Source organism: Myotis myotis, unplaced genomic scaffold (assembly GCF_014108235.1).
Source record: "Myotis myotis isolate mMyoMyo1 unplaced genomic scaffold, mMyoMyo1.p scaffold_m19_p_9, whole genome shotgun sequence".
NCBI classification, from domain to species: domain Eukaryota; kingdom Metazoa; phylum Chordata; class Mammalia; order Chiroptera; family Vespertilionidae; genus Myotis; species Myotis myotis.
Window position 1 is genome coordinate 62,248,863 of NW_023416401.1, and position 26,956 is coordinate 62,275,818.

General features: G+C 53.5%; 2 protein-coding genes across 6 annotated transcripts in view; one reads left to right on the plus strand and one right to left on the minus strand.

The window, feature by feature from the left end:
* Nucleotides 1–746: 746 nt before the first annotated feature.
* On the plus strand, nt 747–18,542 carry RBCK1 (RANBP2-type and C3HC4-type zinc finger containing 1). Of its 3 annotated transcripts, none has more exons than XR_004969975.1 (12): nt 747–1,356; nt 2,644–2,788; nt 5,254–5,347; nt 5,438–5,636; nt 7,447–7,565; nt 7,641–7,814; nt 8,627–8,787; nt 9,738–9,849; nt 15,481–15,660; nt 15,888–16,032; nt 16,340–16,483; nt 17,412–18,542. XR_004969975.1 is itself a non-coding variant. In XM_036322328.1 (12 exons), the coding sequence occupies exons 1-12, from the start codon at nt 1,335–1,337 to the stop codon at nt 17,490–17,492; spliced, it is 1,530 nt and encodes a 509-aa protein (XP_036178221.1). In that variant the 5' UTR covers nt 750–1,334; the 3' UTR covers nt 17,493–18,542. The 3 variants fall into 3 exon arrangements, 2 of the variants coding, with proteins under 2 accessions (XP_036178222.1, XP_036178221.1); XM_036322328.1 differs by having other exon boundaries at nt 750–1,356; nt 15,934–16,032; XM_036322329.1 differs by lacking the exons at nt 8,627–8,787; nt 9,738–9,849 and having other exon boundaries at nt 749–1,356; nt 15,934–16,032.
* Nucleotides 18,543–24,895: 6,353 nt separating this feature from the next.
* The window catches only part of TBC1D20 (TBC1 domain family member 20), a 29,668-nt gene continuing 27,607 nt past the window's right edge, over nt 24,896–26,956 (minus strand). For all 3 annotated transcript variants that reach the window (XM_036322316.1, XM_036322315.1, XM_036322314.1), the window contains 3 exons: nt 26,677–26,818; nt 25,524–25,711; nt 24,896–25,250 (listed from right to left, as the gene is read on the minus strand). In XM_036322316.1, the coding sequence (XP_036178209.1) occupies nt 24,998–25,250; nt 25,524–25,711; nt 26,677–26,818 (583 nt within the window). In that variant the 3' untranslated portion in view covers nt 24,896–24,997. The remainder of the gene's footprint in view (nt 25,251–25,523; nt 25,712–26,676; nt 26,819–26,956) is intronic.

The window sequence follows — 26,956 nt, forward strand, 5'->3', positions numbered from 1 at the left end:
CATCCTCTGGAAATTCTGTTTCTTTGTTATGGGGTGGGGCCACAACATTAGTAACAAAGAAACAGAATTTCCGGAGGGTGAGGCCCAGAAATCAGGATTTTAAAAAGATTCCCAGGTGATTCTAATGTGCAGCCAAGGTTGAGAACCACTGATCTACGGGATGAAGGTGGAAGGAAAATGAAGGGACAGGCTGTCTAGCAGATGCAAAGCGTGTCCAGCTGGTGGTGAGCAAATGCAAACTTCATGAGCGGCCCAACAAAAGGCGGAGGGTTGGTCGCGGAGAGGTGGCAGAGCCTGGCTAGCTAAGGGTGGGTTCCTGAGCCCGCCAGGCCCGCATTCAAATCCGACTGTGGCCCTGGGCAGGTCTTAAACCAGCGGTTCTCAACCTGTGGGTCTCGATCCCTCTGGCGGTCTATCGACCCTTTCACAGGGGTCGCCTAAGACCACCCTGCATATCAGATATTTACATGACGATTCATCACAGTAGCAACATTACCGTTATGAAGTAGCAACGAAAATAATTTTATGGTTGGGTCACAACATAAGGAACTGTTTAAAGGGCCAGAAGTTTGAGAACCGGTGTAGCGGAGTCTCCATTTCCTCTTCTGCAAACAAGGCGAAGGATCACGGCTGCCCACCACCCCGGCTCGGCTGAGCTGAGCCCAATCCCCGCCCCTCCCCCGGCCCCGCCCCCAGGCCCCGCTCAAGCCCCGCCCCTCCCCCCTCGGCGCTGCGGCCGGCCCAGGCGGGAGCCTGACGGGAGGGGAGCCGGAGTCCGGTGGGGGGTGCGGGCGGCCCGCCCCGGCCTGCCTAGGGGGGGCCGGCGCGGGGCAGGTGTCCCGGATCTGGCGACACTCTCCCGCCCCACTTCCGGGGCCGCCACTTTCACTTTCTCTTCCGCCGAAACTGCTCTCCTCCTCCCGACCGGAGGGCAGGGAGTTTGGCTGAAATCCCGGGCGCCGGGGGGCGCTCGCCGCGGGGAGAAGGGGGGCCCTGCCGGGGCTTCCCGCGTCCCGCCTGCGCGCGTCGCCCCCGCACACCAGGCGTGCCTGGTTTTTCCTGTCGCCCTTTGCGGCTGGGCCGGAGCTTCCTGCCCGTTCGCCTCCCGCGCGGGCTCCCGGCTGGCCCCGACCCCAGGCCCCGTCCCCGGTGCGCGGGAGGGTGATGCCACCCGCCGGCCGCCGGGGACCGCGAGGCGCAGAGAGGGCTCGGGCCACGCCGGAGGCCACGGGCCGGGCCGCGCTGGTCCTGGTCGCGCGCCCTCGCCCCGGTGACCGGGACTAGCCTTTCCCGGAGCGGCGGCCCCGCCAGGGGGATGGGAGCAACCAGGCCAGATGGACGAGAAGACCAAGAAAGGTGGGCACCGCCCGGAGGCGAGGCGCCGGGAGACTCCCGTGGGCGGGTGCTGCCAGGAAAGGCCCGGGAGCGAGGACTGCCCACTTGCCCTTCATCTCCTCCCCGGCCCGGCCACTTCCGCGGGCTCCTGGTCATTCATTTACGCGAGGCCCCGTGGGCCGGCGCTGAGCCGCGATGGCAGCGCCTGGAGGACCCAGGGAACCTCCTAGGCTGGGGGGGGGGGGGGGGGCGGCACCCCGCTGACCTCAGTACCAAGGGCCTGGCCTCGCCCCTTGCCCCTGTCCCACCCGGCTCGGAACCCTCCTGTGCGCCCCCGCGTTCTTGGAACAGCCTGGGCCCTGGATGGCCCAGGAGGCCCTGCTGCTGCCCTGGCTGACCTCGCCGTCTTCCTCCGCCACTCTCTTGGTCCTTCTGCTGGAGCGCCCCCCCCCCCCCCCCCCACTTTTCAGATCTAATCCAACCTTTTCTCGCTGAGACCTTTGCCCTTACCTTTCTCTCTACCTGGGACACTCTTCCCCAACTGGGTCTTGAAATATCCAGTTCCTCTTTCAGGTCTCAGCTTCAGTGTCACCTCCTCCCAGAGGCCTTCTCTGACCTCCTTACCCTGTTTATTTCCTTGCCAGCGTGGATCACAATCTGATTCCCGCCGCCCCCCCCACCCCCCTTATTAAACTTGTCTAATTACCAGGGTGAAACGTACATGAAGAGAGGGACTGTGTTTAGCTAATTCACTGGCTGAATCCCAGTTTCTGGGACAGTGGCTGGTACACAGTAGGAGCTCAATAAGGGCTTGTCAGATGAATGAATGGAAATATGGGAGACCTGGGAGTATGAAGGACAAATGGAACCAAATGAGCAGGGAGGGGGACTGGGGAGTATCAGAGAAGACTTCCCAGAGAAAGGTATTTATTTATTTATTTATTTATTTATTTATTTATTTGAGAAAGGTTTTTTTTTTAAAAAAAATTTTTTTTATTGATTTCAGAGAGAGGAAGGGAGAGGGAGAAACATCAATGATGAAAGAGAATCATTTATTGGCTGCCTCCTGCATGTCCCCTCCTGGGAATCGAACCCTGACCTCCTGGTTCATAGGTCGACACTCAACCACTGAGCCATTCTGGCCAGGCAAGAAGGGATTTTTAAGCTGGGTGCTGAAGGATATGTAGGAGTTCACCAGGATGACAGAGGAAGCAGCATGTAAAAGGATCACCTACTTTGTGATCCCTCATCCTCAGATCCTGTAAAACAAACCCTGTGCTAACTTGCTTCCACTGTGTTGACTTTTAGCCGAGGAGATGGCCCTGAGACTCAGCCGAGCAGTGGCAGGTGGGGATGAACAGGTGGCTATGGAGTGTGCCACCTGGCTGGCAGAGCAACGGGTACCCGTGAGGGTGCAGCTGAAGCCTGAGATCTCCCCAACACAGGACATCAGGTGAGGAGTGCATGGCTGGCCAGGGACATAGGGCTTGCTGCACCCTCGTGGGCTATAATGTATTCTTGCCAAGAGAACAGTTATTGTTTTCCCTCTTCCACAGAATGTATTTTATACCTATTATACCAAACAGCATTTTTTTTTAAAATATATTTTATTGAATTTTTACAGAGAGGAAAGGAGAGAGATAGAGAATTAGAAACATGGATGAGAGAGAAACATCGACCAGCTACCTCCTGCACACTCCCCACTGGGGATGTGCCCACAACCCAGGTACACGCCCTCGACCAGAATCGAACCTGGGACCTTTCAGTCCGCAGGCCGACGCTCTATCCACTGAGCCAAACCGGTTTTGGCACCAAACAGCATTTTATTTTTATTTTTTAAATATATTTTTATTGATTTCAGAGAGGAAGAGAGAGGGAGAGAGAGATAGAAACATCAGTGATGAGAGAGAATCATTGATTGGCTGCCTCCTGCATGCCTCCTACTGGGGATCGAGCCCACAACCCGGGCATGTGCCCTGACCAGGAATTGAACTGTGAGCTCCTGGTTCATAAGTTGATGCTCAACCGCTAAGCCGTGCTGGCCAGGCTATTCTTATTTCTTATATTTCAAAAACTTTTTGTATGGGAAAGTGGATGCTAAACTTTTGAAGTCTTTACATGTCTAAAAATTTCTATATTTTGCCCTCACATCATTGATGGTTGGGTGTTGAAAATCATTATCCTGAGGAATTTTGAGAGTATTTTCTGGAGTATTTTAAAGCAAATCTCAGATATTATTTCATTCCTGAATAATTTGATATCTTTTAAAAAGTAAGGACTTAAAAATAACCTCAAAACCATTTTCACAAATTACTAATTCCTTTAAATCCCCTAATACTCTGTTTGTATTCAAATTTCCCTAATTATCTCATTACTGTTTTTTATACTTGGTTTGTTCCAATCAGGAACAAAATGAGAGCTACACATAGCATTTCTTAATATTGTCCAAGCCTGTTTTTATTCTCTATTTTTATGCCATTAATTTTTTTAAAGAAAATTGGTCTTTGACTTTTAGAAATTTCCTACATTCTAGATTTATTAATTGCCTCCTCAGGGTGTCATTTAATACCTCCCGTTTTTCTTGTGAACTTGTAGTTGGATCTAAAGGCTAGGTTAATCCGGAGTCACTTTGTAAATTTTCAGGAATTCTTCCTCATTTTATGATTGCTTCTGGCTGTTCTTCCTTTATGGATGCAGTGTTCTCCCAAATCTCAGAAGATATGAAGTAGACTTTACTGTTATTGTTTTGTACCCTAATTTATCCGGTTCTTCTGGCCTCATTTCTGGTTTTTCATCTTAGTCCCCCCCCCTTTTTTTTTGTTTTGTTGTTAATATTCTTCCATTGATTTTTAGAGAGAGTAGAAGGAAGGGGGAGCGAGAGAGAGAGAAACATTGATGTGATAGAGACACATCAATTGGTTGCTTCCTGCATCCCCCCACCCCCCACCAGGGCAGGGGACCGAGGTGCGTGCCCTCGACTGGAATCAAACCCAGGACCCTTCAGTCCTCAGGCCAATGCTCTCTCTGCTGAGCCAAACGGGCTACGGCTTAGCCTTCCCTTTTTATGCTTTTGGTCTTCCAGAGACCTTTTAGGATCCTTGAAAAGGATGTGTTTAAAACCATTTCTTTGGAATTAGACTGTTTGGATTGAAATCCTGCCTCTAACAGTTATAAATTGCTTACTTGGCAAAGTCGCGGTAACCTGTCTGGGCTCGTTTTTTGTTTTGTTTTTTTATGCATTTGTGTTTTTTAAAAAATATATTTTTATTGATTTCAGAGAGGAAGGAAAAGGGAGAGAGAGAGAGAAACATCAATGATGAGAGAGAATCATTGATCGGCTGCCTCCTGCAAGCCCCCCACTGGGGATCGAGCCCACAACCTGGGCATGTGTCCCTGGCCAGAATCGAACCTGGGACCTTTCAGTTCGCAGGCCGACGCTCTATCCACTGAGCTAAACCAGCTAGAGCTGGGCTCGTGTTTGTATCTGTAAATTAGGGATAACAGCAGTACCTGCTGATGAGTATGTTGAGAGGATTAAGTGAGTTAATGCAGGTCAAGCGCTTTGCAGTCTGGGCATATGGTAAATGACTGGGTGGCCTTGTTAGGGAGCAAGGGAGAGAATGATAGAAGAGGTTGGAGAGGCAGTGAGGGGGCAGTCACAGGCCCTTGTGTGCACGGTGAGTGGTTTATTCCAGGAGCACTGTGCAGCCATGGCAGGGGCTGAGCAGTGGGCTCTGACAGAGGAAGCACAGGGGTGCGAGATTCCCCTGACACAGACGGGGGATGGTGTGGGAGGGGGCCTGTGTGTGTGTGTGTGCATGTCATGCACAGGTGTACAAGCATGTCCATGCGGATAGCTGGCGGCTGAGGTGGGACCTGCAGCCCGAGCCCGTGTTACTCCCCAGTTCTCCTCTGCAGGCTGTGGGTGAGCGTGGAGGATGCTCAGATGCACACTGTCACCATCTGGCTCACAGTGCGACCTGACCTGACCGTGGCTTCCCTCAAGGACATGGTGAGTGAGGAGGCTGCGGGAGGCATCAGGGCGGAGGCTTCCCGTTTGGCTCTGACTCTCTCTGGTCCCCCGCCCCCCCCACTCCCCTAGGTGTTCCTGGACTATGGCTTCCCGCCAGCGCTGCAGCAGTGGGTGATTGGGCAGCGGTTGGCCCGGGACCAGGAGACGCTGCACTCGCATGGCGTGCGGCGGGACGGTGACCGGGCCTACCTCTACCTGCTGTCAGCCTGCAACACCTCCCTCAACCCCCAAGAGCTGCAGCGGCAGCGCCAGTTGCGGGTGCTGGAAGGTGAGGCTCCGCTCCTGAGTGACAGGGCCCTCACCGAGGCCCCGGGGCTTGAGGGAGCAGAGCCCCTGGGCTTTCGGGCAGGCCACCTGGAGGATCCTCCTGTGGTGGGGGAGAGAGGACAAAGGACACCCTGGGAGGGAGTCGTTTCGGGATCCATTGTGGGGACAGCGGCCCCGGGGAGAGGGGCTGGGTCCAGCCCTGGCTCTGGTGTTTATCAGCTGGGTGGTCTTGGCAAGACCTTTCCTGTCTTTACTCATTACTTTTCTAACTCTGTAAATTAGATAATAATTGCTAGTGTTTAAATTTTTTACTTCATATTTTATTTTATTTATTTTTTAAAAATATATTTTATTGATTTTTTACAGAGAGGAAGGGAGAGGGATAGAGAGTTAGAAACATCCATGAGAGAGAAGCATCAATCAGCTGCCTCCTGCACACTCCCTACTGGGGATGTGCCTGCAACCAAGGTACATGCCCTTGGCCGGAATCGAACTTGGGACCCTTGAGTCTGCAGGCCGATGCTCTATCCACTGAGCCACACTGGTCAGGGCTTTTACTTCATATTTTAATTATTTATTTAGTTTTTTTGTTTTTTTGTTGTTGGTTTTTGTTAATCCTCACCCAAGGATATTTTTCCATTGATTTTTAGGGAGAGTGGGAGAGGGAAAGACAGAAACATCCATCTGAGAGAAACACATCAATTGGTTGCCTCCTGCAGGAGCACTGACTAGGGCCTCGGCTGGGGAGGAGCCTGCAACCGAGGTACATGCCCTTGACCGGAATCCAACCCTGGACCCTTTGGTCCTCAGGCTGATGCTCTATCCACTGAGCCAAACCGGCGAGGGCTGCTTTATACTTTTGAATATGTCGGACCTACAGAAAAGTTACAAAATTGTATAAATAATTGTATAACAAATTCCCATATTCTGCTTTATCATCTTTCTATAACATTATAAAAATTACTGGTATGGGTACAAATAATTTTTTTCTGAACTGTTTTGAGGGTAAGTTGCAGACATGATAGCCCTCTCCCATAAATACTTCTGTGTGTGTTTCCTTAAAAAAAAAAAAAAGACTCATTTTCTTGTATTACCACATACAGCTATCAAATTTAGAAAGTTAGCATTGATACGGCACTTCCATGTACTAGCTAGAGGCCCGATGCATGAAAATTCGTGCAGAAGTAGGTCTTCCTTCCCCTGGCTGCCGGCACCAGCTTCCCTTTGGCACCTGAGACCCGGGCTTCCCTCCTCCGGCCCGGCTTTGTCAGGCAGGACGTCTGGAATGACGTCCGGAAGAGGTCCAGTCTCATTAGCATATTACCCTTTTATTAGTATAGATGTCCTTTATAACAAAGGCCCTGGCATTCGGCTGTCCTCTCTGTCCCTTCAGTCCTAGATCTGCTCAGTCTTCCCTTGACCCTCCTGATATTGATGTGTTAAGAGTCCAGTTTTGTTTTTTCGTCAAGTGTCTCATGAAGGGATCGGAGTCAGTATTTTGGCAGGTCCAGCTCAGGAGTGCTGTTTGTCCTCAAGGTGCCTCACTGCAGGAGCACAAGAGGCCGGTTGTGAGGCAGGATTTTTAAGCCCCCAGGACACAGGGGCACTCGTAGGTGGAGGAGGGGCTCTGACCCTGTGGGCACCAGAACTCTCAGCCAGGCCTGGGTCCACCTGGTAGGACCAAGCTGGAGGCTCCTCCAGGGAGGAGGGAGAGGAGGAGGGAGTGGGGTGCAGGGTGTGGGTCCTGGCTGGCTGCGGGGGTGGGTGAAGTCGGCTGCATGGATCCACCAACTTCTAACCCTCTTTTCCAGATCTGGGCTTCAAGGACCTCACGCTGCAGCCCCGGGGCCCACAGGAGCCAGCACTTCCGAAGCCTGGGGCCCCCCAGGAGCCAGGTCAGGGGCCTGACCCCATTCCTGAGCCCCCACCGGTAAGCCGCCCCCTGGTCCCTGACTCACCTGCCTGGCCCCTCAATGTGCTGAGCTCAGTGCCCCTCTGTCCCCAGGTGGGCTGGCAGTGCCCTGGCTGTACCTTCATCAATAAGCCCACACGGCCGGGCTGTGAGATGTGCTGCCGGGCGAGGCCCGAGACCTACCAGGTCCCCGCCACCTACCAGCCGGACGCAGAGGAGCGAGCGCGCCTGGCCAGTGAGGAGGAGGCGCTGCGCCAGTACCAGCAGGTGGGCAGGGGTGCCCCAGGCAGACACTTGCGGATGGGACCGGGAGGCGGAGGCCAGGAAGGGAGGCCCTCCACACCCTGCTCCTCCCCCTCCTGGACTGACCCCTGCACTTGACTGACCCTCCCTCTCCTGGGCCCCAGCCAGGCTCTCATGTCCTGCCCCCTGTGGGTTGTGGTCCCGCCCCTCTTGTAGTCCCGTCCTGTCAGTGCTGATCACACAGATACCTGACCCTGATGTCCCCATTCTGATCGGATGCCCCATCCTCCACCTCGCTCCTTTGGACCCAGAGCTGCCCTTACCCACCCAGCCATGACCGCCCCCCTGGTCCATCTATAACCCTGGCCGGATTCCTCCTCTCTCCCGCCTTGCTCTGCTCCATAACATCACTCCCCCTTCCCATACCCCTGACTACTCTGTGACCTTACCTTGCCCCGCCTCCAACCCTTGGCCCTGCCTGCTCAGCTTGGCAGAAATGTGAGCCCTGGTACCTCTGATTGCCTCCTCAGACCCTGGCCTTTCCTTACCACCATGGCTCCCTGGCTTGGCTTGACTCCTGATTGCAGCCCCAACTTGCCCCTGCCTGGGCTTCCTCCTGCCCCTGGTACTCTGCCTGGCGCCGCTCCGAGCTTCACTCTTCCCAGCAGCTCTCGCTCATGCCCACTGCCCAGCCACTGCCACCCCTACCTGGGAATCCTGACTCTCCCAGCCTTGTCCCCTCTCTGGGATCTGACCAGGACCCTTGTCCTGCCCCCTTCCTGGTCTGACCCATCCCCGAGACCCTGACCTGCCCACGGCCCCGCCCCTGTGCCCAGCGGAAGCAGCAGCAGCAGGAGGGGAACTACCTGCAGCACGTCCAGCTGGACCAGAGGAGCCTGGTGCTGAACACGGAGCCGGCTGAGTGCCCCGTGTGCTACTCGGTGCTGGCGCCTGGTGAGGCCGTGGTGCTGCGGGAGTGTCTGCACGCCTTCTGCAGGTGCGGGCCCCCCCCCGCAAAGCAGCATGGGTCCCGGCCACCAGTTAGCCAGGCAGAAAGGGGGTGGGTCCTGTGCTCTCACATCTCCTTGGACACCCACAAAATACTGTCGGGCATTGTCTCCCCATTCGCAGGGGAAAATGTGAGGTACAGAGAGGCCAGCAACTTGCTCAGTGCCATACAGCTCAGGCATTCTGGCTCCAGAGCCCGTGCCCCTCACTACCCCTACCCAGGCCCATGCAGGGCATTGAGGCCCTAGCCCTGGCCACCTGAGCCAGCCTCGCCCTGCACCTGGCTGTGGGCAGGCTCCTCCTCTCCCGGCCCCTCCATCCTGACATTTGGTGAGCAGCCCCCGGGTGCCAGGGACTGTGCTAGGCCCAGGAGGGAGCAAAAAGTTCAGTACTGCCTTCTGGGGTGTCATTCCAGTGGGGAGGCCGATTAGTCACATAATCACGGGTTAACTGTAACTGTGACATGCCAAGCACCAGCGGATTATGATAACAGGGCCCTGCTCCAGCAGGGGGCCAGGGAGCCCTGGAGGTGGCACTGGCGTGGGCATGTGCCTGGCCTCCACAGGGAAAGGGGTCAGTGTGGCTGGAGCAGACGGATGGACAGAGAGGTGTTAGGGAGGGCAAGTCATGGGGTGCTGAGGAGCACAGTTAAGAGTCTGGATTTGTTCTGAGCCTGAGCAGGACGGGATGGGAGCCACTGGGGAGGCGGGCGGGGGACACAGGGAGCCCAGGAGGCTCCCGCTGTCTTCCAGGTGAGTGGGCCGGAGACCTGGACCAGAGCAGTGGGGTGGGCAGGCGTTGAGACCATCGTGACGGGTTGGTGGGACGGAAGGGAGACATTGAGGAGAAACCCACCTGGGGACAGGCTCACCCTGCGAGGGTGGGGTCCCGGTGGGTGGGGTGCAGATGACCCTCACCTCCACTCCATCCCTCTCCCAGGGAGTGTCTGCAGGGCACCATCCGCAACAGCCAGGAGGCAGAGGTCGCCTGCCCCTTCATTGACAACACCTACTCGTGCTCGGGCAAGCTGCTGGAGAGGGAGATCCGGGCGGTGAGCCTGGGGGCGGGGAGGGGCACACCCGTCCCGGGGAGCTGGGCCCCGAGCTGGCAGGTGGGAACTGGCTCAGGGTGCTGGTCTCGGGCAGCAGACATTTATCAAGAGCCTTCTCTGTGTGGGATGCTGCGGGCCCAAGTGGTCAACAGGACAGGAACTGGGGGAGGTAGCTGGTCAAGAAACCCCCTTATGAAGGAAAGACAGCCAAGCAGGCAGCGGGCCTGGGTGACCTCCAGTCAGATACTCGGCCTCTGTGTGCCTCAGTGCTCTCATCTCAGTGCAGGGCAAAGTTAGAGTTACTTTCTGTGTCAAGGTTGTGAAGGATTTGTGTAAAGAATCGAGAGTAGCGCTTGACACATGGTAAGTCCTTATCAGTTGCCTTGTGCTGTGTAACAGGTCATTCAGACTTAGTGGCTTAAAACAGCCACCGTTTATTTAGCCCATGAATCTGCCACTTAGTAATTTCAGTTCGGCTTATCTGGACGAGTCTTCTGGTCCAGGTTGGGCCTGGCTGACCTCATCTGGGCTTAGCTGGTGGTCACTGTCCTGGACTGGCTTACGATGGTCTTACCTGCGATGGCTGCGGTGGCTGGGCCTCTTTCCACTTTGGTCTCCCATCTGCCAGCAGGCTGGCCAGGCTCTCGCGTGGTAGGGTCTCAGAGTTCCAGAGCAGCCAGCGGGGGCCCCAGCGCAGGAGTGCTTTTCAGGTCTGCTCCTTTCACACTTGCTGCTCTTCCACTGGCTAAAGCAAGTCACAGGCTCAAGCCCAGATTCTGTGCAGGAGGGAACCACCCATGAGCCTGGAGTCAGGGAGACATGAGCAAATTGGGGCCATTCCTCCAGCATCTATCATAGTGCTGCCTGTGTGCAATCTGTCACAGAGCTGTCTGTGTGTGCACCTGTGTGTGCGCAGTCTGTCACAGAGCTGTCTGTGTGTGCACGTGTGTGTGTGCAGTCTAGCACAGAGCTGTCTGTGTGTGCACGTGTGTGTGTGCAGTCTAGCACAGTGCTATCTGTGTGTGCACCTGTGTGTGTGCAGTCTAGCACAGTGCTATCTGTGTGTGCACCTGTGTGTGTGCAGTCTGTCACAGAGCTGTCTGTGTGTGCACGTGTGTGTGTGCAGTCTAGCACAGTGCTATCTGTGTGTGCACCTGTGTGTGTGCAGTCTGTCACAGAGCTGTCTGTGTGTGCACGTGTGTGTGTGCAGTCTCGCACAGAGCTGTCTGTGTGTGCACCTGTGTGTGTGCAGTCTGTCACAGAGCTGTCTGTGTGTGCACGTGTGTGTGTGCAGTCTAGCACAGAGCTGTCTGTGCGTGCACCTGTGTGTGTGCAGTCTGTCACAGAGCTGTCTGTGTGTGCACGTGTGTGTGTGCAGTCTAGCACAGAGCTGTCTGTGTGTGCACCTGTGTGTGTGCAGTCTGTCACAGAGCTGTCTGTGTGTGCACGTGTGTGTGTGCAGTCTAGCACAGAGCTGTCTGTGCGTGTACGTGTGTGTGTGCAGTCTAGCACAGTGCTATCTGTGTGTGCACCTGTGTGTGTGCAGTCTAGCACAGTGCTATCTGTGTGTGCACCTGTGTGTGTGCAGTCTAGCACAGAGCTGTCTGTGTGTGCACCTGTGTGTGTGCAGTCTAGCACAGTGCTATCTGTGTGTGCACCTGTGTGTGTGCAGTCTAGCACAGTGCTATCTGTTTGTGCACCTGTGTGTGTGCAGTCTAGCACAGTGCTGTCTGTGTGTGCACGTGTGTGTGCAATCTGTCACAGAGCTGTCTGTGTGTGCACCTGTGTGTGTGCAGTCTAGCACAGAGCTATCTGTGTGTGCACCTGTGTGTGTGCAGTCTGTCACAGAGCTGTCTGTATGTGCACGTGTGTGTGTGCAGTCTAGCACAGTGCTATCTGTGTGTGCACCTGTGTGTGCAGTCTGTCACAGAGCTGTCTGTGTGTGCACATGTGTGTGTGCAGTCTAGCACAGAGCTGTCTGTGTGTGCACCTGTGTGTGTGCAGTCTGTCACAGAGCTGTCTGTGTGTGCACGTGTGTGTGTGCAGTCTAGCACAGAGCTGTCTGTGCGTGTACGTGTGTGTGTGCAGTCTAGCACAGTGCTATCTGTGTGTGCACCTGTGTGTGTGCAGTCTAGCACAGTGCTATCTGTGTGTGCACCTGTGTGTGTGCAGTCTAGCACAGAGCTGTCTGTGTGTGCACCTGTGTGTGTGCAGTCTAGCACAGTGCTATCTGTGTGTGCACCTGTGTGTGTGCAGTCTAGCACAGTGCTATCTGTGTGTGCACCTGTGTGTGTGCAGTCTAGCACAGTGCTGTCTGTGTGTGCACGTGTGTGTGCAATCTGTCACAGAGCTGTCTGTGTGTGCACCTGTGTGTGTGCAGTCTAGCACAGAGCTATCTGTGTGTGCACCTGTGTGTGTGCAGTCTGTCACAGAGCTGTCTGTGTGTGCACGTGTGTGTGTGCAGTCTAGCACAGTGCTATCTGTGTGTGCACCTGTGTGTGCAGTCTGTCACAGAGCTGTCTGTGTGTGCACATTTGTGTGTGCAGTCTAGCACAGAGCTGTCTGTGTGTGCACCTGTGTGTGTGTGTGTGCAGTCTGTCACAGAGCTGTCTGTGTGTGCACGTGTGTGTGTGCAGTCTAGCACAGTGCTATCTGTGTGTGCACCTGTGTGTGTGCAGTCTGTCACAGAGCTGTCTGTGTGTGCACGTGTGTGTGTGCAGTCTAGCACAGAGCTGTCTGTGTGTGCACATGTGTGTGTGCAGTCTGTCACAGAGCTGTCTGTGTGTGCACGTGTGTGTGTGCAGTCTAGCACAGAGCTGTCTGTGTGTGCACGTGTGTGTGTGCAGTCTAGCACAGTGCTATCTGTGTGTGCACCTGTGTGTGTGCAGTCTGTCACAGAGCTGTCTGTGTGTGCACGTGTGTGTGTGCAGTCTAGCACAGAGTTGTCTGTGTGTGCTCCTGTGTGTGTGCAGTCTGTCACAGAGCTGTCTGTGTGTGCACGTGTGTGTGTGCAGTCTAGCACAGAGCTGTCTGTGTGTGCACCTGTGTGTGTGCAGTCTAGCACAGAGCTGTCTGTGTGTGCACCTGTGTGTGTGCAGTCTAGCACAGTGCTATCTGTGTGTGCACCTGTGTGTGTGCAGTCTGTCACAGAGCTGTGTGTGCACGTGTATGTGTGTGCAGTCTAGCACAGTGCTATCTGTGTGTGCACCTGTGTGTGTGCAGTCTAGCACAGAGCTGTCTGTGTGTGCACCTGTGTGTGTGCAGTCTAGCACAGAGCTGTCTGTGTGTGCACCTGTGTGTGTGCAGTCTGTCACAGAGCTGTCTGTGTGTGCACCTGTGTGTGTGCAGTCTGTCACAGAGCTGTCTGTGTGTGCACCTGTGTGTGTGCAGTCTGTCACAGAGCTGTGTGTGCACGTGTGTGTGTGTGCAGTCTAGCACAGTGCTATCTGTGTGTGCACCTGTGTGTGTGCAGTCTAGCACAGAGCTGTCTGTGTGTGCACCTGTGTGTGTGCAGTCTAGCACAGAGCTGTCTGTGTGTGCACCTGTGTGTGTGCAGTCTGTCACAGAGCTGTCTGTGTGTGCACCTGTGTGTGTGCAGTCTGTCACAGAGCTGTCTGTGTGTGCACCTGTGTGTGTGCAGTCTGTCACAGAGCTGTCTGTGTGTGCACCTGTGTGTGTGCAGTCTAGCACAGAGCTGTCTGTGTGTGCACGTGTGCGCGCACGCTATTGCTGTTAATGCTATTACCAAGTTCTCTCCCTGACTGCTGTTGATCTCTCCCTCCTCTGGGCCTCCATTTCCCCATCTGTAAAGTGGACTGTTGGGCTTGATTTAAGGTTTTTAAACTGCTGGGCAGTGGCCTTCCCAGAACTGGGCGTCTTCGGATACCCAGGCAAAAACGTGAGGCATGGTGGCTGAGGTCCAAATGGGGGACCCCACAGGCACATACACCAGACCCTGTTTCTCCCCGTCACTCCTGCCTCTCCTGTGACCCTGCTTCTGAGAACCCTCTGGCTTCACCAAGCATTTCGTGGAGCCCAAGGAGTTCTGCTTCAAGGGAAAGAGGGCAGACAGAAGGGTAGAACTTGAGAACTCCCACACTTACCCCAAGAGCAGCCCCATTTTCATCTCCTTCCTCTGTGGGGTATCTGGGAAGGGTACCTCCAGAAGGTTGCTGAGGCCTCCTCTCCGGGGCCTGGAGAGTCAGTCCATGTGACCTGGTAGCCATAGTCGTTGCCACGCCCCACCATCCCAGCAGATCCCTGATTGCATTTTTCTCCTGTTAACTTTGGTGTCTCTGGGCAGACATGATATTTTTCCTTTTTAAAATCAACTTCATTAAGGTATACTTTGCACACAATAAAATGCAGTTACTGTAAGTGTACTGTTGGGTGAATTTTGACAAATGTCTCATGTAACCACCACCCCAATCAAGATATAGAACGTAGGCATGATTTTTATTGATTTCATAGAGGAAGGGAGAGGGAGAGAGAGAGAAACATCAATGATGAGAGAGAATCATTGATTGGCTGCCTCCTGCATGCCCCCTACTGGGAATCGAGCTTGCAGCCTGGGCATGTGCCCTGACCAGGAATTGAACCGTGAGCTCCTGGTTCATAGGTCAATCCTAACCACTGAGCCATGCTGGCCAGGCATGATTTTTACTAGTATAACCAGCATAGATACAATAGCCTTTGCTATTTTTTTATTTTATTTATTTTTTGGTTAATCCTCATCTGAGGATATTTTTTCCATTGATGTTTATTTTTTTATTGTTTGAAGTATTACAGATAGTAGTACATATCTCTTCCATTGATTTTTAGAGAGAGTAGAAGGGAGGGGGAGAGACAGAGAGAAACATTGATGTGAAAGAGACTTATCAACTGGTTGCCACCTGCCCCTGCCCCTGCCCCTGCCCCGACCAGGGATTGAGCCTGTAACTGAGGTACGTGCCCTTGACAGAAATCGAACCCGAGACCCTTCAGTCTGTGGGCCAACGCTCTGACCACTGAGCAAAACTGGCTAGGGCAGCCTTTGCTATTGTGCTACAAAATCTTTCTAAAGGTTATCTCTGTGGCATAGATCCTGTTTATACCTCTTAATAATTCCAACGTCTGCGTTCGTAAGCAATGCTTCAACGAACATTTTGCACGGTGTCTCTTTCTTCTTAATATTGTTTTCTTAGGATAAACTTGTAGAAGCAGAGTGAGTCCCGAAGGATCAGAGAAGTCTGGGTGGTTGAAATGTTCCCGCCACATAGCTTTCTCAGAGTGAAATGTACCAGAGTGCTGGTTTCCCCACGCATTCCCCAGCATTGCTTGTTACTGTTTTTGTCCATATTTTTCTTTTTTTCTTATTGTGGTAAAATGTGTATAAACTTACCATCTGAACCACTTTTAAATGCACAGTTCTGTGGCATTAAGTATATTCCCACTGTTGTGCAGGCATCACCACCATCCCTCTCCAGAACATTGATCCACTTTTTGATGGAGTTTTAAATACTGACGGGAAGAAATGGGCCTGGGGCTGGGTGGGACTGTATGGATTGGGGGCTTCCAGGGCATATTTGGTGGCAGGGAGGGCCGCATCGCAGGTGTTCTGAGTCCCGGAGACTGAGGCTCTGGTCTTGGCAGCTGCTGACCCCCGAGGACTACCAGCGGTTTCTGGACCTGGGCGTCTCCATCGCCGAGAACCGCAGCGCCTTCAGCTACCACTGCAAGACCCCGGACTGCAAGGGCTGGTGCTTCTTTGAGGACGACGTCAATGAGTTCACCTGCCCCGTGTGTTTCCGCGTCAACTGCCTGCTCTGCAAGGTGGGCTGAGGGGCCACAGCTCGGGGAGAGGTGGTTTAGGGTCTGTGCCCATCAGGGCTTAAAATAAATGGGTAAATATCATCATACACGCCGACCTCGGCCTCACCTCCCTGGCTTCAGTGTCTCCGTAAAGTGCGTGTGTGGTTTATAACGTGAGGCCTGGTCGGTGACAATACCTAGAGGCATTACGTACTGTGTGGGTGCCTGCTGTCCCCCACCTCTCCCAGATTCCCAGCGGGAGCCTCCTTATCTCGAGCCCCCCACTCCCTGCAGGCCATCCACGAGCAGATGAACTGCAGGGAGTACCAGGACGACCTGGCCCTGCGGGCTCAGAACGACGTAGCCGCCCGGCAGACGACGGAGATGCTGAGGGTGAGGCTGGGAGGGGCTGAGGGCCTGGGGATTTGAGTTTTGGGAGCTAGAAAAGCTGTGGTGTATGGGCCCTGGAGGCTCTGGCCCCCCTCTGGCCTCACTCCCATCCAGAGCTGGGGCTTGGGATAGGTGCTCAGCAGCGGGACAAGTGTCTGGGTGGAGGGAGGAGACGGCAGAGACGGAGCCTGGGAGGGAGATCCACTCCAGCGGAGTCGGGTTTTCCTCTGTCGTCGGGAGGGCCGCAGGGAGGGAGCGAGGCCGGGCCGCTGCCCGCCTGGCCCCAACGTCAGCCCCTGCTCTGCCCCAGTCCATGCTGCAGCAGGGCGAGGCCATGCACTGCCCGCAGTGCCAGATCGTGGTGCAGAAGAAGGACGGCTGTGACTGGATCCGCTGCACTGTCTGCCACACCGAGATCTGCTGGGTCACCAAGGGCCCGCGCTGGGGCCCCGGGGTGAGTCCTTAGGGAGCAGAGGCTCAGGAGAGGTGGGGAGGGGGCCCTCGCCCAGGAGTGGGGGTTGGAAAACTACAGCCCCATCCAGTCCCCCGCCTGTATTTGTGCAGCCTGTGAAGTAAGAACATTTTTTACTTTTTAAATGGTTAAAAAATATCAAAAGAGTATTTTGTGACGTGAAAATCACATGAATCTGATTTTTTTGGTCCATAAGTGAAGTTTTAGGGGAGCACAGCCCTGCTTATTCTTTCACGTAGTCTGCGGCGGCTTTTATGCTCCGAAGGCAGACTGCGTGGCCTGCAAGGCCGGAAATAACCATCTGGCTCTTCAGAGAAAAGAGTCGCAGCCGTTGGCCTAGAGGACAGTGACCAGGGGCTCAGTGTGGAGTCCGCGGGGGCGTGGGTCCGCGGCTCTGGCACACGCGGCTGTGTGGGTTAGGCTGTTACTGCCTTCTCTGAGCCTGTTTCTTCATCTGGAAAATGGAGGTGATAGCTGGGACTGTCTCACTTAGGCTTATTGTCAGAATCAAATGAAAAAGGGTAGGAAATGGGCGTAGTGGATGCCTGTCATGTGAGCACTTCATATGTGGTAGCTCTCAAATTCGGGGTGTGTTGCTGGGATTGGGGATCGTTGTCACAGACGGGCTTTGAGACGGTGGAGGCGGAGGAGCAGCCCTTCTTGGTGCTACCCATGTGCTCACCTTCCAGAATGTGCAGACACACCAGCTCCTTCCCTGCTCTGGGTCTCGGGGAGGCAGAGCGAGGCCATGGAACTGGGTGCCCAGAAAGGCCCTCGTGATGGCCTCCATCAGACTGCTGAGGCCGAGGGCTGGTTTAGAAGCAGGGCCTGGAGTGGACTGGGTTTTGGTTGATGGAATATCATGGGGCCACTGTCTGCCCTGTCCTGACCTCTCCCCCTCATTCTGTAGGGCCCTGGAGACACCAGCGGGGGCTGCCGTTGCCGGGTGAATGGGGTGCCTTGCCACCCCAGCTGTCAGAACTGTCACTGAGCTGAAGATGGCCCAGTCCCCACGCCGACCCAGCCCCACCCCACAGTTGCTATGGGACCGGGGAGGTGCTTTGGCTCAGAATTCTGGCCGGGGAGATGCCTTTACGCTTGGCCGGGGAGGACCCAGCGGAGCCGAGGCCTCGGAGCTGCTGGCGGCCTTGTTTGTTGTGGGTGTTGCAGGGCCCCACCTGGGCTGGCTGTTGTCCTTAGCGCCTCTGCCCCAGTGCCTTTGCCTTTCCCTGGGGCTTGCTGGCCAGACCTTTCATCTCTTCTTTGTGGCTCCCACCTCTGCCTGGCGCAGCCTTACACAGCCCTGGCCATAGGCCTTGCTGGGGAGAGCCTCTGAGAGCCCGTGTGAGTCCATACATCCCCACCCGCCCCCAACACCGTGCACTCACAGCCTGCCACTTCTGTCGGCTCTCCGGGCTGACTTTTCTCTGGCTTTGCTGTTGGCGGCCTGGGGCCTTTTAGAACTGCTGCTAATCCTGTTCAGAGCCAGGAGGGAGACCTAGCAGTTTCTAAAGCACAGCTCCTCTGGCCCAGCTTCCACGTCTCCCTCTTCGTAAGCTCATTAGAATGGTTTTCCAGGAAGGGATGAGTGTGATGTCTGAGGGAGTGAGAGGGACATGGGCCGGGACTCTGAGAAAGCAGGACCCCAGGCGCTCCAGGAACTGCAGCAGGAAGTGTATGAGCCGCTTGGCATCCCTGTGCCCAGCTTGAGCGGGTAGGATGCTCTTGAGTTTGCAGTGTGTCGAGAGGCTACAAAGCAGGTTCTGCAGATCGGTGTGGGCTTGGGGGGCAGGAAGGGGCTGAGCAGCAGGTACAGGCTGGCAGGAAAGGCTTGCTGTTCCCTCTGCCGCTCAGTGGGCATCCAAGGTCGGGGAACAAACATTTCAGGGTCAGGTAAAACTGCTGCAATTCAGGATCAGGTAAAACTGTCCATCCTAATTTTAGCATCTCAGGTAAAAATGTCACAGCATTGGTCCAGTCATATTTACCAGTCTCCTTTTTGTGTTGGTCAGGGATTAATAAAAAATGTTCTGGGTGTTCATTCTGTAAGTTTTACTGCATTCTCAGACCCACTCCCTTCCCGTGAGACCTGGTATTTGATGATCAACATGTCTGAGCTGTGCCATGGGTCATCAAAGAGGCAGAGCGTGTCTCTGCTGTCCAGGGCCTAGACTCCAGGCTCCAGAAGTTGGGGCATGTGGTTTCGGGGCAGTGAGCTTATTCTAACCGCTGGAAACGCAATGCCACCCTGTCCTTGGAGGCCAGGACTGGAGTTGACCACAGGCACTGTGAGCAGAGCTATCAGAGGACATGAATGCCTTCCTGCTTTGCCAGCGCTGGCTCACAGCAGCTGTGGTAGCTCAAGGGCACGCTCGGGCAGCCTCCCACTCTGAGCGAGACACAGGCACAGCCACTGACCCGGAGGGCACAGCAGTTGAGGCCTGGACCACAGGAGTAAGGTGGGGCCCAGATCAGGGCAGAGTACCCTCTTACCACCTCCTTCCTCCCTCCTCTCCTGCCAGGTCCGTCTTGGCATCCCTTAGGCAGGGATGGAACCTTTTTTCTGCCAAGGGCCATTTGGATACAACACCCTTCACGGGCCGTACAAAACTAGCAACTTAAAAAGCAGCCTGCTAGCACCGCCGGTGTGGCTCAGTGGTTGAGCATTGACCTATGAACTAGGAGGACACTGTTTGATTTCTGGTCAGGGCATATGCATGGGTGGCAGGCTCAATCCCCAGTGGTGGTGGGGGGGAGGGGGGCGTGCAGAAGGCAGCCGATTGATAACTCAATGATATTTCTATCTCTTCCTCTTCCTTCCTCTCTGAAATCAATAAAAATAAGTTTTTGAAAAATCAGCCTGCTATATTTGGTCAAACATTTAATTAACTCACCCCTAATGCCTTGGCAGGGCCAGACCAGATGATTTTGAGGGCTGGACGTTCCCCCACCTCTGCCTTAGGGGCTGGGGCACAAGAGAAAAGCAGACCATTCTCTTGGTTCAGAGGATGCAACTGCTAACAGGTCTTTTCAATGCCCTGCCTTTCCTTCCCCCGTGAATATTAAGAGGTGTTGCAGTATTTACCTGTGGCTGCATCAAAATAAGGACAAGACAGGCACAGGGGGCTTCGTTGGCTCTGTCTCTCCCTCGGCCCACTCCATCCACGCCAGCACGGACAGGGAATGAGTCTGCTGCAGCCAAAATGGGGGGTCAGGGCAGCCCCAGGGTTCTAGCCTCCAGTGCCACACTCAATGTACCAGGGGGTGAGGTTCACAAGTGCTCTCTCTTGCAGGGTCAAGGGGAAGTGCCATCCTCTTCCAAGGGGCCACCCCAGGCCCAGGCCCCAGCTCTTGAGAATCCATCACCAACTGGCCAGAGCAGACTTGAAACCAAGCCCCATGAGCTTTAGACTTAAATTACCTCCCCAAGGAGCAGCAGGAGGCCCCAAATATATTTGTGTGACAATCTTTGTCTCCCGGACAGGAAAAGGCAAGTGGAAGCCCACTGCTCAGATAAAGAGCTGCTGCTGCTGCTATGGGCAGGGAGTGGAGGACGTGCCACAGCCCATGTCAGAGCTGCACGTGTCTACCTCTAGTGTTGGGCTGGCATAAAAGCCACTCGCTCAAAAGCAGGAAGCTGGAGGCAAGCCCACAGCCTTGCTGGCTCACAAAGGCTCCTGGGCAAATTCCAACCATATGCAAGTCTGGGAAAAATACTGCTAGCAAGTTGAGGGCCTTTGTGAAGACAGGAAAAAAGGCAGCAGGAGCCAGAGAAAACACGAAGGACAGCAGGGCAGGGAAAGGACAGTCAGGCTGAGCCTCAGGCCCATCATCTCTTGGTTCGATTTGGCAAAAGCCTTTGGCCTATTCCTTTTAGTCACCACTTAATCTCTGAACGAACATGGGTCCCATGCGCAGGGCTGGCTAAAGGCATTTACTCTTAAACTGTTCACCAAAATGGAATCAAAACACTGGCATGACCTCACAGTTTGTAAAGCATTTTCCCAAACATCATTTCATTACCGTCCATGTGAGATGGGACTATCCCTCTTACTGTTATTGACAATGAGTCTCACAGATGTTGAACTTGCAGCAGCTCAAACTGCCATGAAGTAACACACTTGTCATGATGCTACCAATAATTCTCTCTAGACCCATCCTCAACCCCAAATCACCTAGAGCAGTGGTCGGCAAACTGCGGCTCGTGAGCCACATGCGGCTCTTTGGCCCCTTGAGTGTGGCTCTTCCACAAAATACCGACTTCTGCGCATGGGCCACGAAGTTTCAATCGCACTGTATGTGCGCGCCCGCACGTGGTATTTTGTGGAAGAGCCACACTCAAGGGGCCAAAGAGCCGTATGTGGCTTGCGAGCCGCAGTTTGCCGACCACGGACCTAGAGTCCCACTCTCCTCCACAGCTCAAAGTTGTCCCGGACCTGAACCCTAAGGACCTTCCCCTGCCACTGCCCTCTCCATCCACAGACCCCAAACTCCGGTCCTCTTGGGCTCTGCTGTCTACAGACACCCACACACTTCACTCAGCTGTTATTTTCATACTTCTTTCCACTCAGCCTTGCACTTCTCCAATCCTCCAGCACCAACGGGCGTCCAACAATTCAATCCTGACACTACCTGGTTAACGTCAGATCCCACAAATTATAGGGCTCAGTCCCACAAGACTGCCCCACTTCAGATGCCAACCGCAAACGGTGCCCAGGCTACCCACACTTCTTCCTGGACAACTTCAAATTCAGGGGTTCCTACCACTCCCCCTCAGATTCAATCATTTGCTAGTAGTGCTCACAGAACTCAGGAAAACACGTGTTTACCGATTTTTAATAAAGGATATAACTCAGAAACGGCTCAATGGAAGAAATGAATAGAGAAGGTATGGGGAGAGGGTTTATGTTGGAAAATGCAGACCCTCCCAGCATTTTGATGCGTTCACCAACCCAGCAGCTCCTAGAATCTGAATCAAAGTTGTGGAGTTCAATCTCCAGCCTTTCCTCTCCTCCTAGGAGGCCAGGGGATGGGGCCAAAAGTCCCCACTCATCACTTTGGCCTTTCGGGGATCTGCCCCATTCTGAGAACATCTAGCAGTCCCACTGTGAGCCATCTTGTTAGCATAAACTCAGGTGGGACTGCAAGGGAATCATGAAACACAAAAGATACTCCTATCAGGAAATTCCAAGAATTTTAGGGAAACAGAAAAAACACAAATATTTCTCATACAATGTACACCTTTCCTTCAATGTTCCCATTTTCAAAATTCTACTTTTTACACTCAATTCCCATGAAACTGCCAGTGAATCTGCCACCCAAACAAACTGTTCCTTCAATGCAACTCCGGTGTGAGCTCCCAGAGGCCACAGGGTCCTGACCTGTGTCCCAGCTCTGCATTCTCCGCATCAGGTCGGGGGGCAGCATGGGCAGCTGGCTACAGTGCTGGGACAAGGTCAGGGAGCTGTGATGCTGTTCAGCCTTGGGCACTCTCCCCTCCCCCCATCTGGGACAGGGAAATATTAATAAACATCAATAAACATCCCAGACGACATGGATTCTTGCCTGTGATCAGCCTATCCACAGGATGGTGGCAACAGGCACTTGGCAACTGTTCTGGTTCCCAATACTCAACTGCTGGGAGTGTCATGTTGGAAAAGCTTGGCAAGAAAAAGCGCTCACAGCTCCTCTGGGACAGGAATTACACGTGGAGGCAAAGTTATGTCCACTACGCTCTGGTTAGGTTCCAAACCCGAGTGTCAGCCTTTGGAAACGAGGGCATCCCAGATCAGTGTGAAAAAGTCAAGATTGCCCAGCTCACACCCCACACCACTTCTGCTGCTTCACTAACCAGGGGCACCTAGCCGCGGCCGGAGTGTGCAGATCATACTCATTGCAGGTGAAATAGAAAGAGGACTTGCAGGTATCATCCCAGCTCTCCAGGCAACTCAAGGCTGCCCAGGAGTCCAGAGACCAGAGCACAGTCCCCGGCCGGGGTGGAAGGCGGGGAGCATCAAGCCATTTGTCTAAGACCAGCGTCTACTCCTACCAAGTGGCAGACAGGACAGAAGGACAGAGAGATTAGTAACCACATATGGCTGTGTATTTCATACATGGCTCTGTACAAAGTATTTACAGATATTCTTTACAGAATAGTAAACCACCTGAAGGTAAAAAGATAATGGTTTCTTCTCATCGACAAGGTGAATCCTGATGTCAGCAAAGCTTATCACACAAATGAACTTGTTCCTTCTTAGGCCACAACTGAAGCAAATGCCACTTGCTTCCTGGGTTCCAAAAAGCTGTGGCCGTGGGACCCTGATCGTGTGCACCTCCTTCCCTCTCCCCATCAATTCCTTCAGTATTACAGACAGGCCCGAGTGCTGTGGCAGGAGGTGCTGCTGCTGCTGTCCATTTGTAACAAGAGGACAAACTTGCTGAGGGAGAAGACTGGGAGTATCTGTCACATCATCACCTCTGGATCCTGAATTTCCTTTGTCTTGATGTATCTTCCACTTTCTGGATTAATCCATCCACACCACACTCACCCGAGGTGGGACTCCTGCTATGGAGAATGACCCATCACTGAGCTTTTTTGGTTCTAAAGTGCTGAGCGTAACTTCGTCTAGACGCCTCTCCTAATGTCTCTGGGCGTGCCAGCTGCCTGGCACGCTGCATGCCCTCCGCTCTGCACACAGGGGCACACAGGGCACACGGGAAGGAGGGGAGGGCTGAGCAGAGTGGCTAGAGTGCTTCTGGCATGCTCACAGTAAAACACTTGTCAAGACAGAACAGTGCTGGAGAGACCATGAGAGTACAAGTGCATGGCTGCTCACACTATACACCCCGATTCTCTAAAGCAAAAGGCACTTTTTTCCAAGCCGGAGCTTGTCTACAACAGCTGGCGTGGCTCACAGGAAAAGCTGTCCAGGGCTGCTCCCTCAGGCCACAGTGAGGAGCGGCCTGTTCCTGCTCCTGCCGCCCTCAGGCTGCAGCCTTTCCCTTTCTGAGTGCTGAACGTCTCCACTGACATTTCCAACCGGGAAGGAGCGACCGCAGTGAGGGAGATAAGTCAAACCCCAAAACGAAGCCACGGTAGTGAGTCGGTGCCTGTTTGGACTGGACAGGTGATCTGAGGGAAACGGGAAAGGGAGACACCAGGAGGGCACTTTGGGAGTGTGGGCCAGTTTCCAAACAGCAGCTCATCCTTCTGATGGGAACTATTTTTTTCCAAGAAGGAACTATTATTTTTAAAGCGAGGCTGCTTTATATATTGGGTATTACATAATTCTAAAAATAGTAATAAAAGTATCTTTTTTAAAGCAACTTTGTGTGGCTTGTGGAAGAGAATAGGTGGAAAAAAAAAAAGGCAGACAAGTCAGGCTGGGTGGTTCAGTTGGTTGGAGCATCATCCCGTGCACCAAAGGAGTTACAGATTCGATTCCCGGTCAGGGCACACACCTAGGTTGCGGGTTTGATCCCCAGTCAAGGCGAGTGAGGGAGGCAACCTATCGATGTTTCTCTCACATTGATGTTTCACTCCTTCTCCATTCCTCTCTCCCTAGAGTCAAGGAACAAATCCTCAGAGTGAGGACTAAAAATAAAAAAGCCCTGCCTTAGCTGGTCTGGCTCAGTAGACAGAGCATCAGCCTGCAGACCAGAGGGTCCCGGGCTCCATTCCAATCAAGGGCACGTACCTTGGTTGCAGGCTGCTCCCCAGCCCGGGCCCTGGTCAGGGCACATGCAGGAGGCAACCAAGCGATGTGTTTCTCTCACGTTGATATTTCTTTGTCTTTCCCTCTCTTCCACTCTCTCTAAAAATCAATGGAAAAATATCCTCGGGTGAGGATTAAAAAAAAAAAAAAGGTAGGCAAAACCAGTCTATGTCTGGGCCCTACAATTTAACATTCCTTCCTGTTTGTCTGAAAATACTGTGATTTCTAGACTGAAAAGCAGTAGGAGTTACCCAGTAACCTAGTTCCCATCTGTCTCTTTGATTTCTGACCAGCTAATAGAGCTGCTCTTAACAGGGGCCAATCTTATTCCTGGGCTACCTTCTCTGCCCCCTTGCCTTCAATCTACCGTCCGACTTCTTTGGCCAAAGCAGACAACAGGAGGAGCTGTGAGGCAGGCATTCAAAGGTCCAGCTTACTACTAGGCAGCAGCCAAAAGGTCCCAGAGACAAGGCCCAGCAGGTTCCAAAGGCAGCTGGGAGCTAAAACCCCACTTCCTCCAACACAAGAGGAGGCAGCGAGAGCACTCCGAAGCCACTGTGAGGGAGGAGAGCTCTGTGCCCAGGCCCCAAGCGCCCAGTGTCACACAGGTTCTGCTACTGGCCTCTGAAGCAAAGGCAAACCACGGAGTGGCAGGGAGGGTGGTAGGAATACAAAACCCTTGACAGAAACCCTTTTAATAAAGGACATCCTACCCCTCCCCATCCTTCCATGGAAGGGCGAGACCTTCACGTAATGCCAGAGGAAGAATCTTCTCTGGCATTTAGGGGAACAGCTGCAGCTGGAACTTAGGGGCCCACTCCAGGGCACTTTTCACCACAGCCAGAGCGGCTGCTCCAAGTGCCACCGTCAGCCCCATCACCGCCAGTTTCACAAGGCGGTTGGTCCTTGGTTTGGTCAGGACGTCTTTTGTCCGATTCTCAGTCCGCAGTCCCCGAAACCGCTGCCGCAGTACCATGTCAGGCCTCTGCTGGGTGGATGCCAGCTCAAAGTCTTTGAAGGTAGAGGCTGCCGTTCTGGAGAAAGGGAGACAGGAAAAAGGAATAATATGAAAGAAACAGAGAAGGAAGGAAAGAAAAACTAGATTACATAGGCTGAGGGCAGAGCCGTCCACTGCTCAGAAAGTCTTCTTGATAAAGACCCATCAAGACTGAAGTAGGGATTCCGCTGGCACAAGCTTAGAACTCTGGAAACATCCCCAGCCCTGTCCAGGCGAGACACCATCTTCCATCACTTCTGCTCACTAACAAACACCTCCCACCCCCACCCAGTGGCTTGGGTCCACTCACTTGTTGGCTTCCTGTTGGGCAGCTGCTTCCCAAGCAAGTCTAGATGGGGGAAACTGAACAAAAAGGTCTCCGGCTCTACTGATCAGCATCTCATAGGGCAGGTCCTGAGGGATCTGGGACAACAGGTGGTGAACCGAGGCCATGTCACAGTCACAATCCAGGACTTCCTCTTCTCGATACAACACGATCTGTGGAGAGCAAGGCCTTCCATCAGGGACCAGAACATACAAGGTCTTGGCCATGTGCATTTCATTCTCCTTAGAGATGAATTTAAACTGGTGACAGGGCTCACACCAAATGTTCGGCAAACTCTTGTATCCATCTAGGACATATAATGGACATATGTGAGTGCTTTTCCTACTGGGCTGGGTCTTCCTGTTGGAGGCAAACTTCTACCCTCTCATGTGAAAGACTGACCTTTAAATGAAGGAGATTCTTTTAGGAGGAAGAAGAGGAGAGGGATTCCTGGAAGATTCCTGGAGTGCCAGCACAGAAAATAATGGTTCAAACAGTAGAAAGAATGGTCTTGCTCTCATTAAAGAACAATGAAGAGTGCCTGTGAGCCCACACCTTCCCCCTGCCCCCACACTACCCCAATGATTCAGGCCCTCTCATAACTGGAGCACCCCCAAACCATCTCAATTTTCTATCATAATACCACAGCCTATCTTAAACCCAAAGTTGGCAATTTGCACTCATTCCAGAAGATGACAACAAGAACACAGAATTCAAGTGTGGGGGAGCACTTTAAATGTTCAGAAGAATCCTATATAATAAAGAGCTAATATGCTAATTAGACCGAACCGCCGAACGACCTTCCGGACGAAGCTGGGGCTGCAAGGGCTGGCCAAGGCTGCGAGGGCTGTGACGGCTGAGCTCTTTGCACAAATTTTGTGCATCGGGCCTCTAGTCTCGTAATAAACAAATCTGTTTATCTTCATTTAACCAACATTTCCCAACCTTAGTGTTACACAGAACATTTTTTTCCCCATGACATTCCCATTCCCATTGTACAAAATGGTGTCCAGGCACACCAGCCTGGGAAATGCTGTCTTCTGCATCTTTCCATAACCACCAGGTTTCCCTTTAGGCAAAATGATCAAGCTGGAATGGGTGATGTGAACCTAGCTGCTGGCTTATGGCCTGTACCTACCACAGCTGCAAAGTAAATGGGCATCAGGGGGTGGCAGGCCAGGAAGAAGTCGTATAACCGCACCACGTGTCTGAAGTCGGACAGGACGTGCCCAAACCAGGTGATGAGCCAGCTGAGGGCAAAGATGGTCCCAACCTCAGCACTAGAAACAAGAAAATGCAGATGTTAGGTTCCCTGCTGAGTCATCCCTTCCCTTTTTCTGGGCCCTCTTTGTCCCCAGTGCGATGAGAAGGAAGCATTTGGGAAATGCACTTTATAAGAAATTCAGCCACCTAGGAAT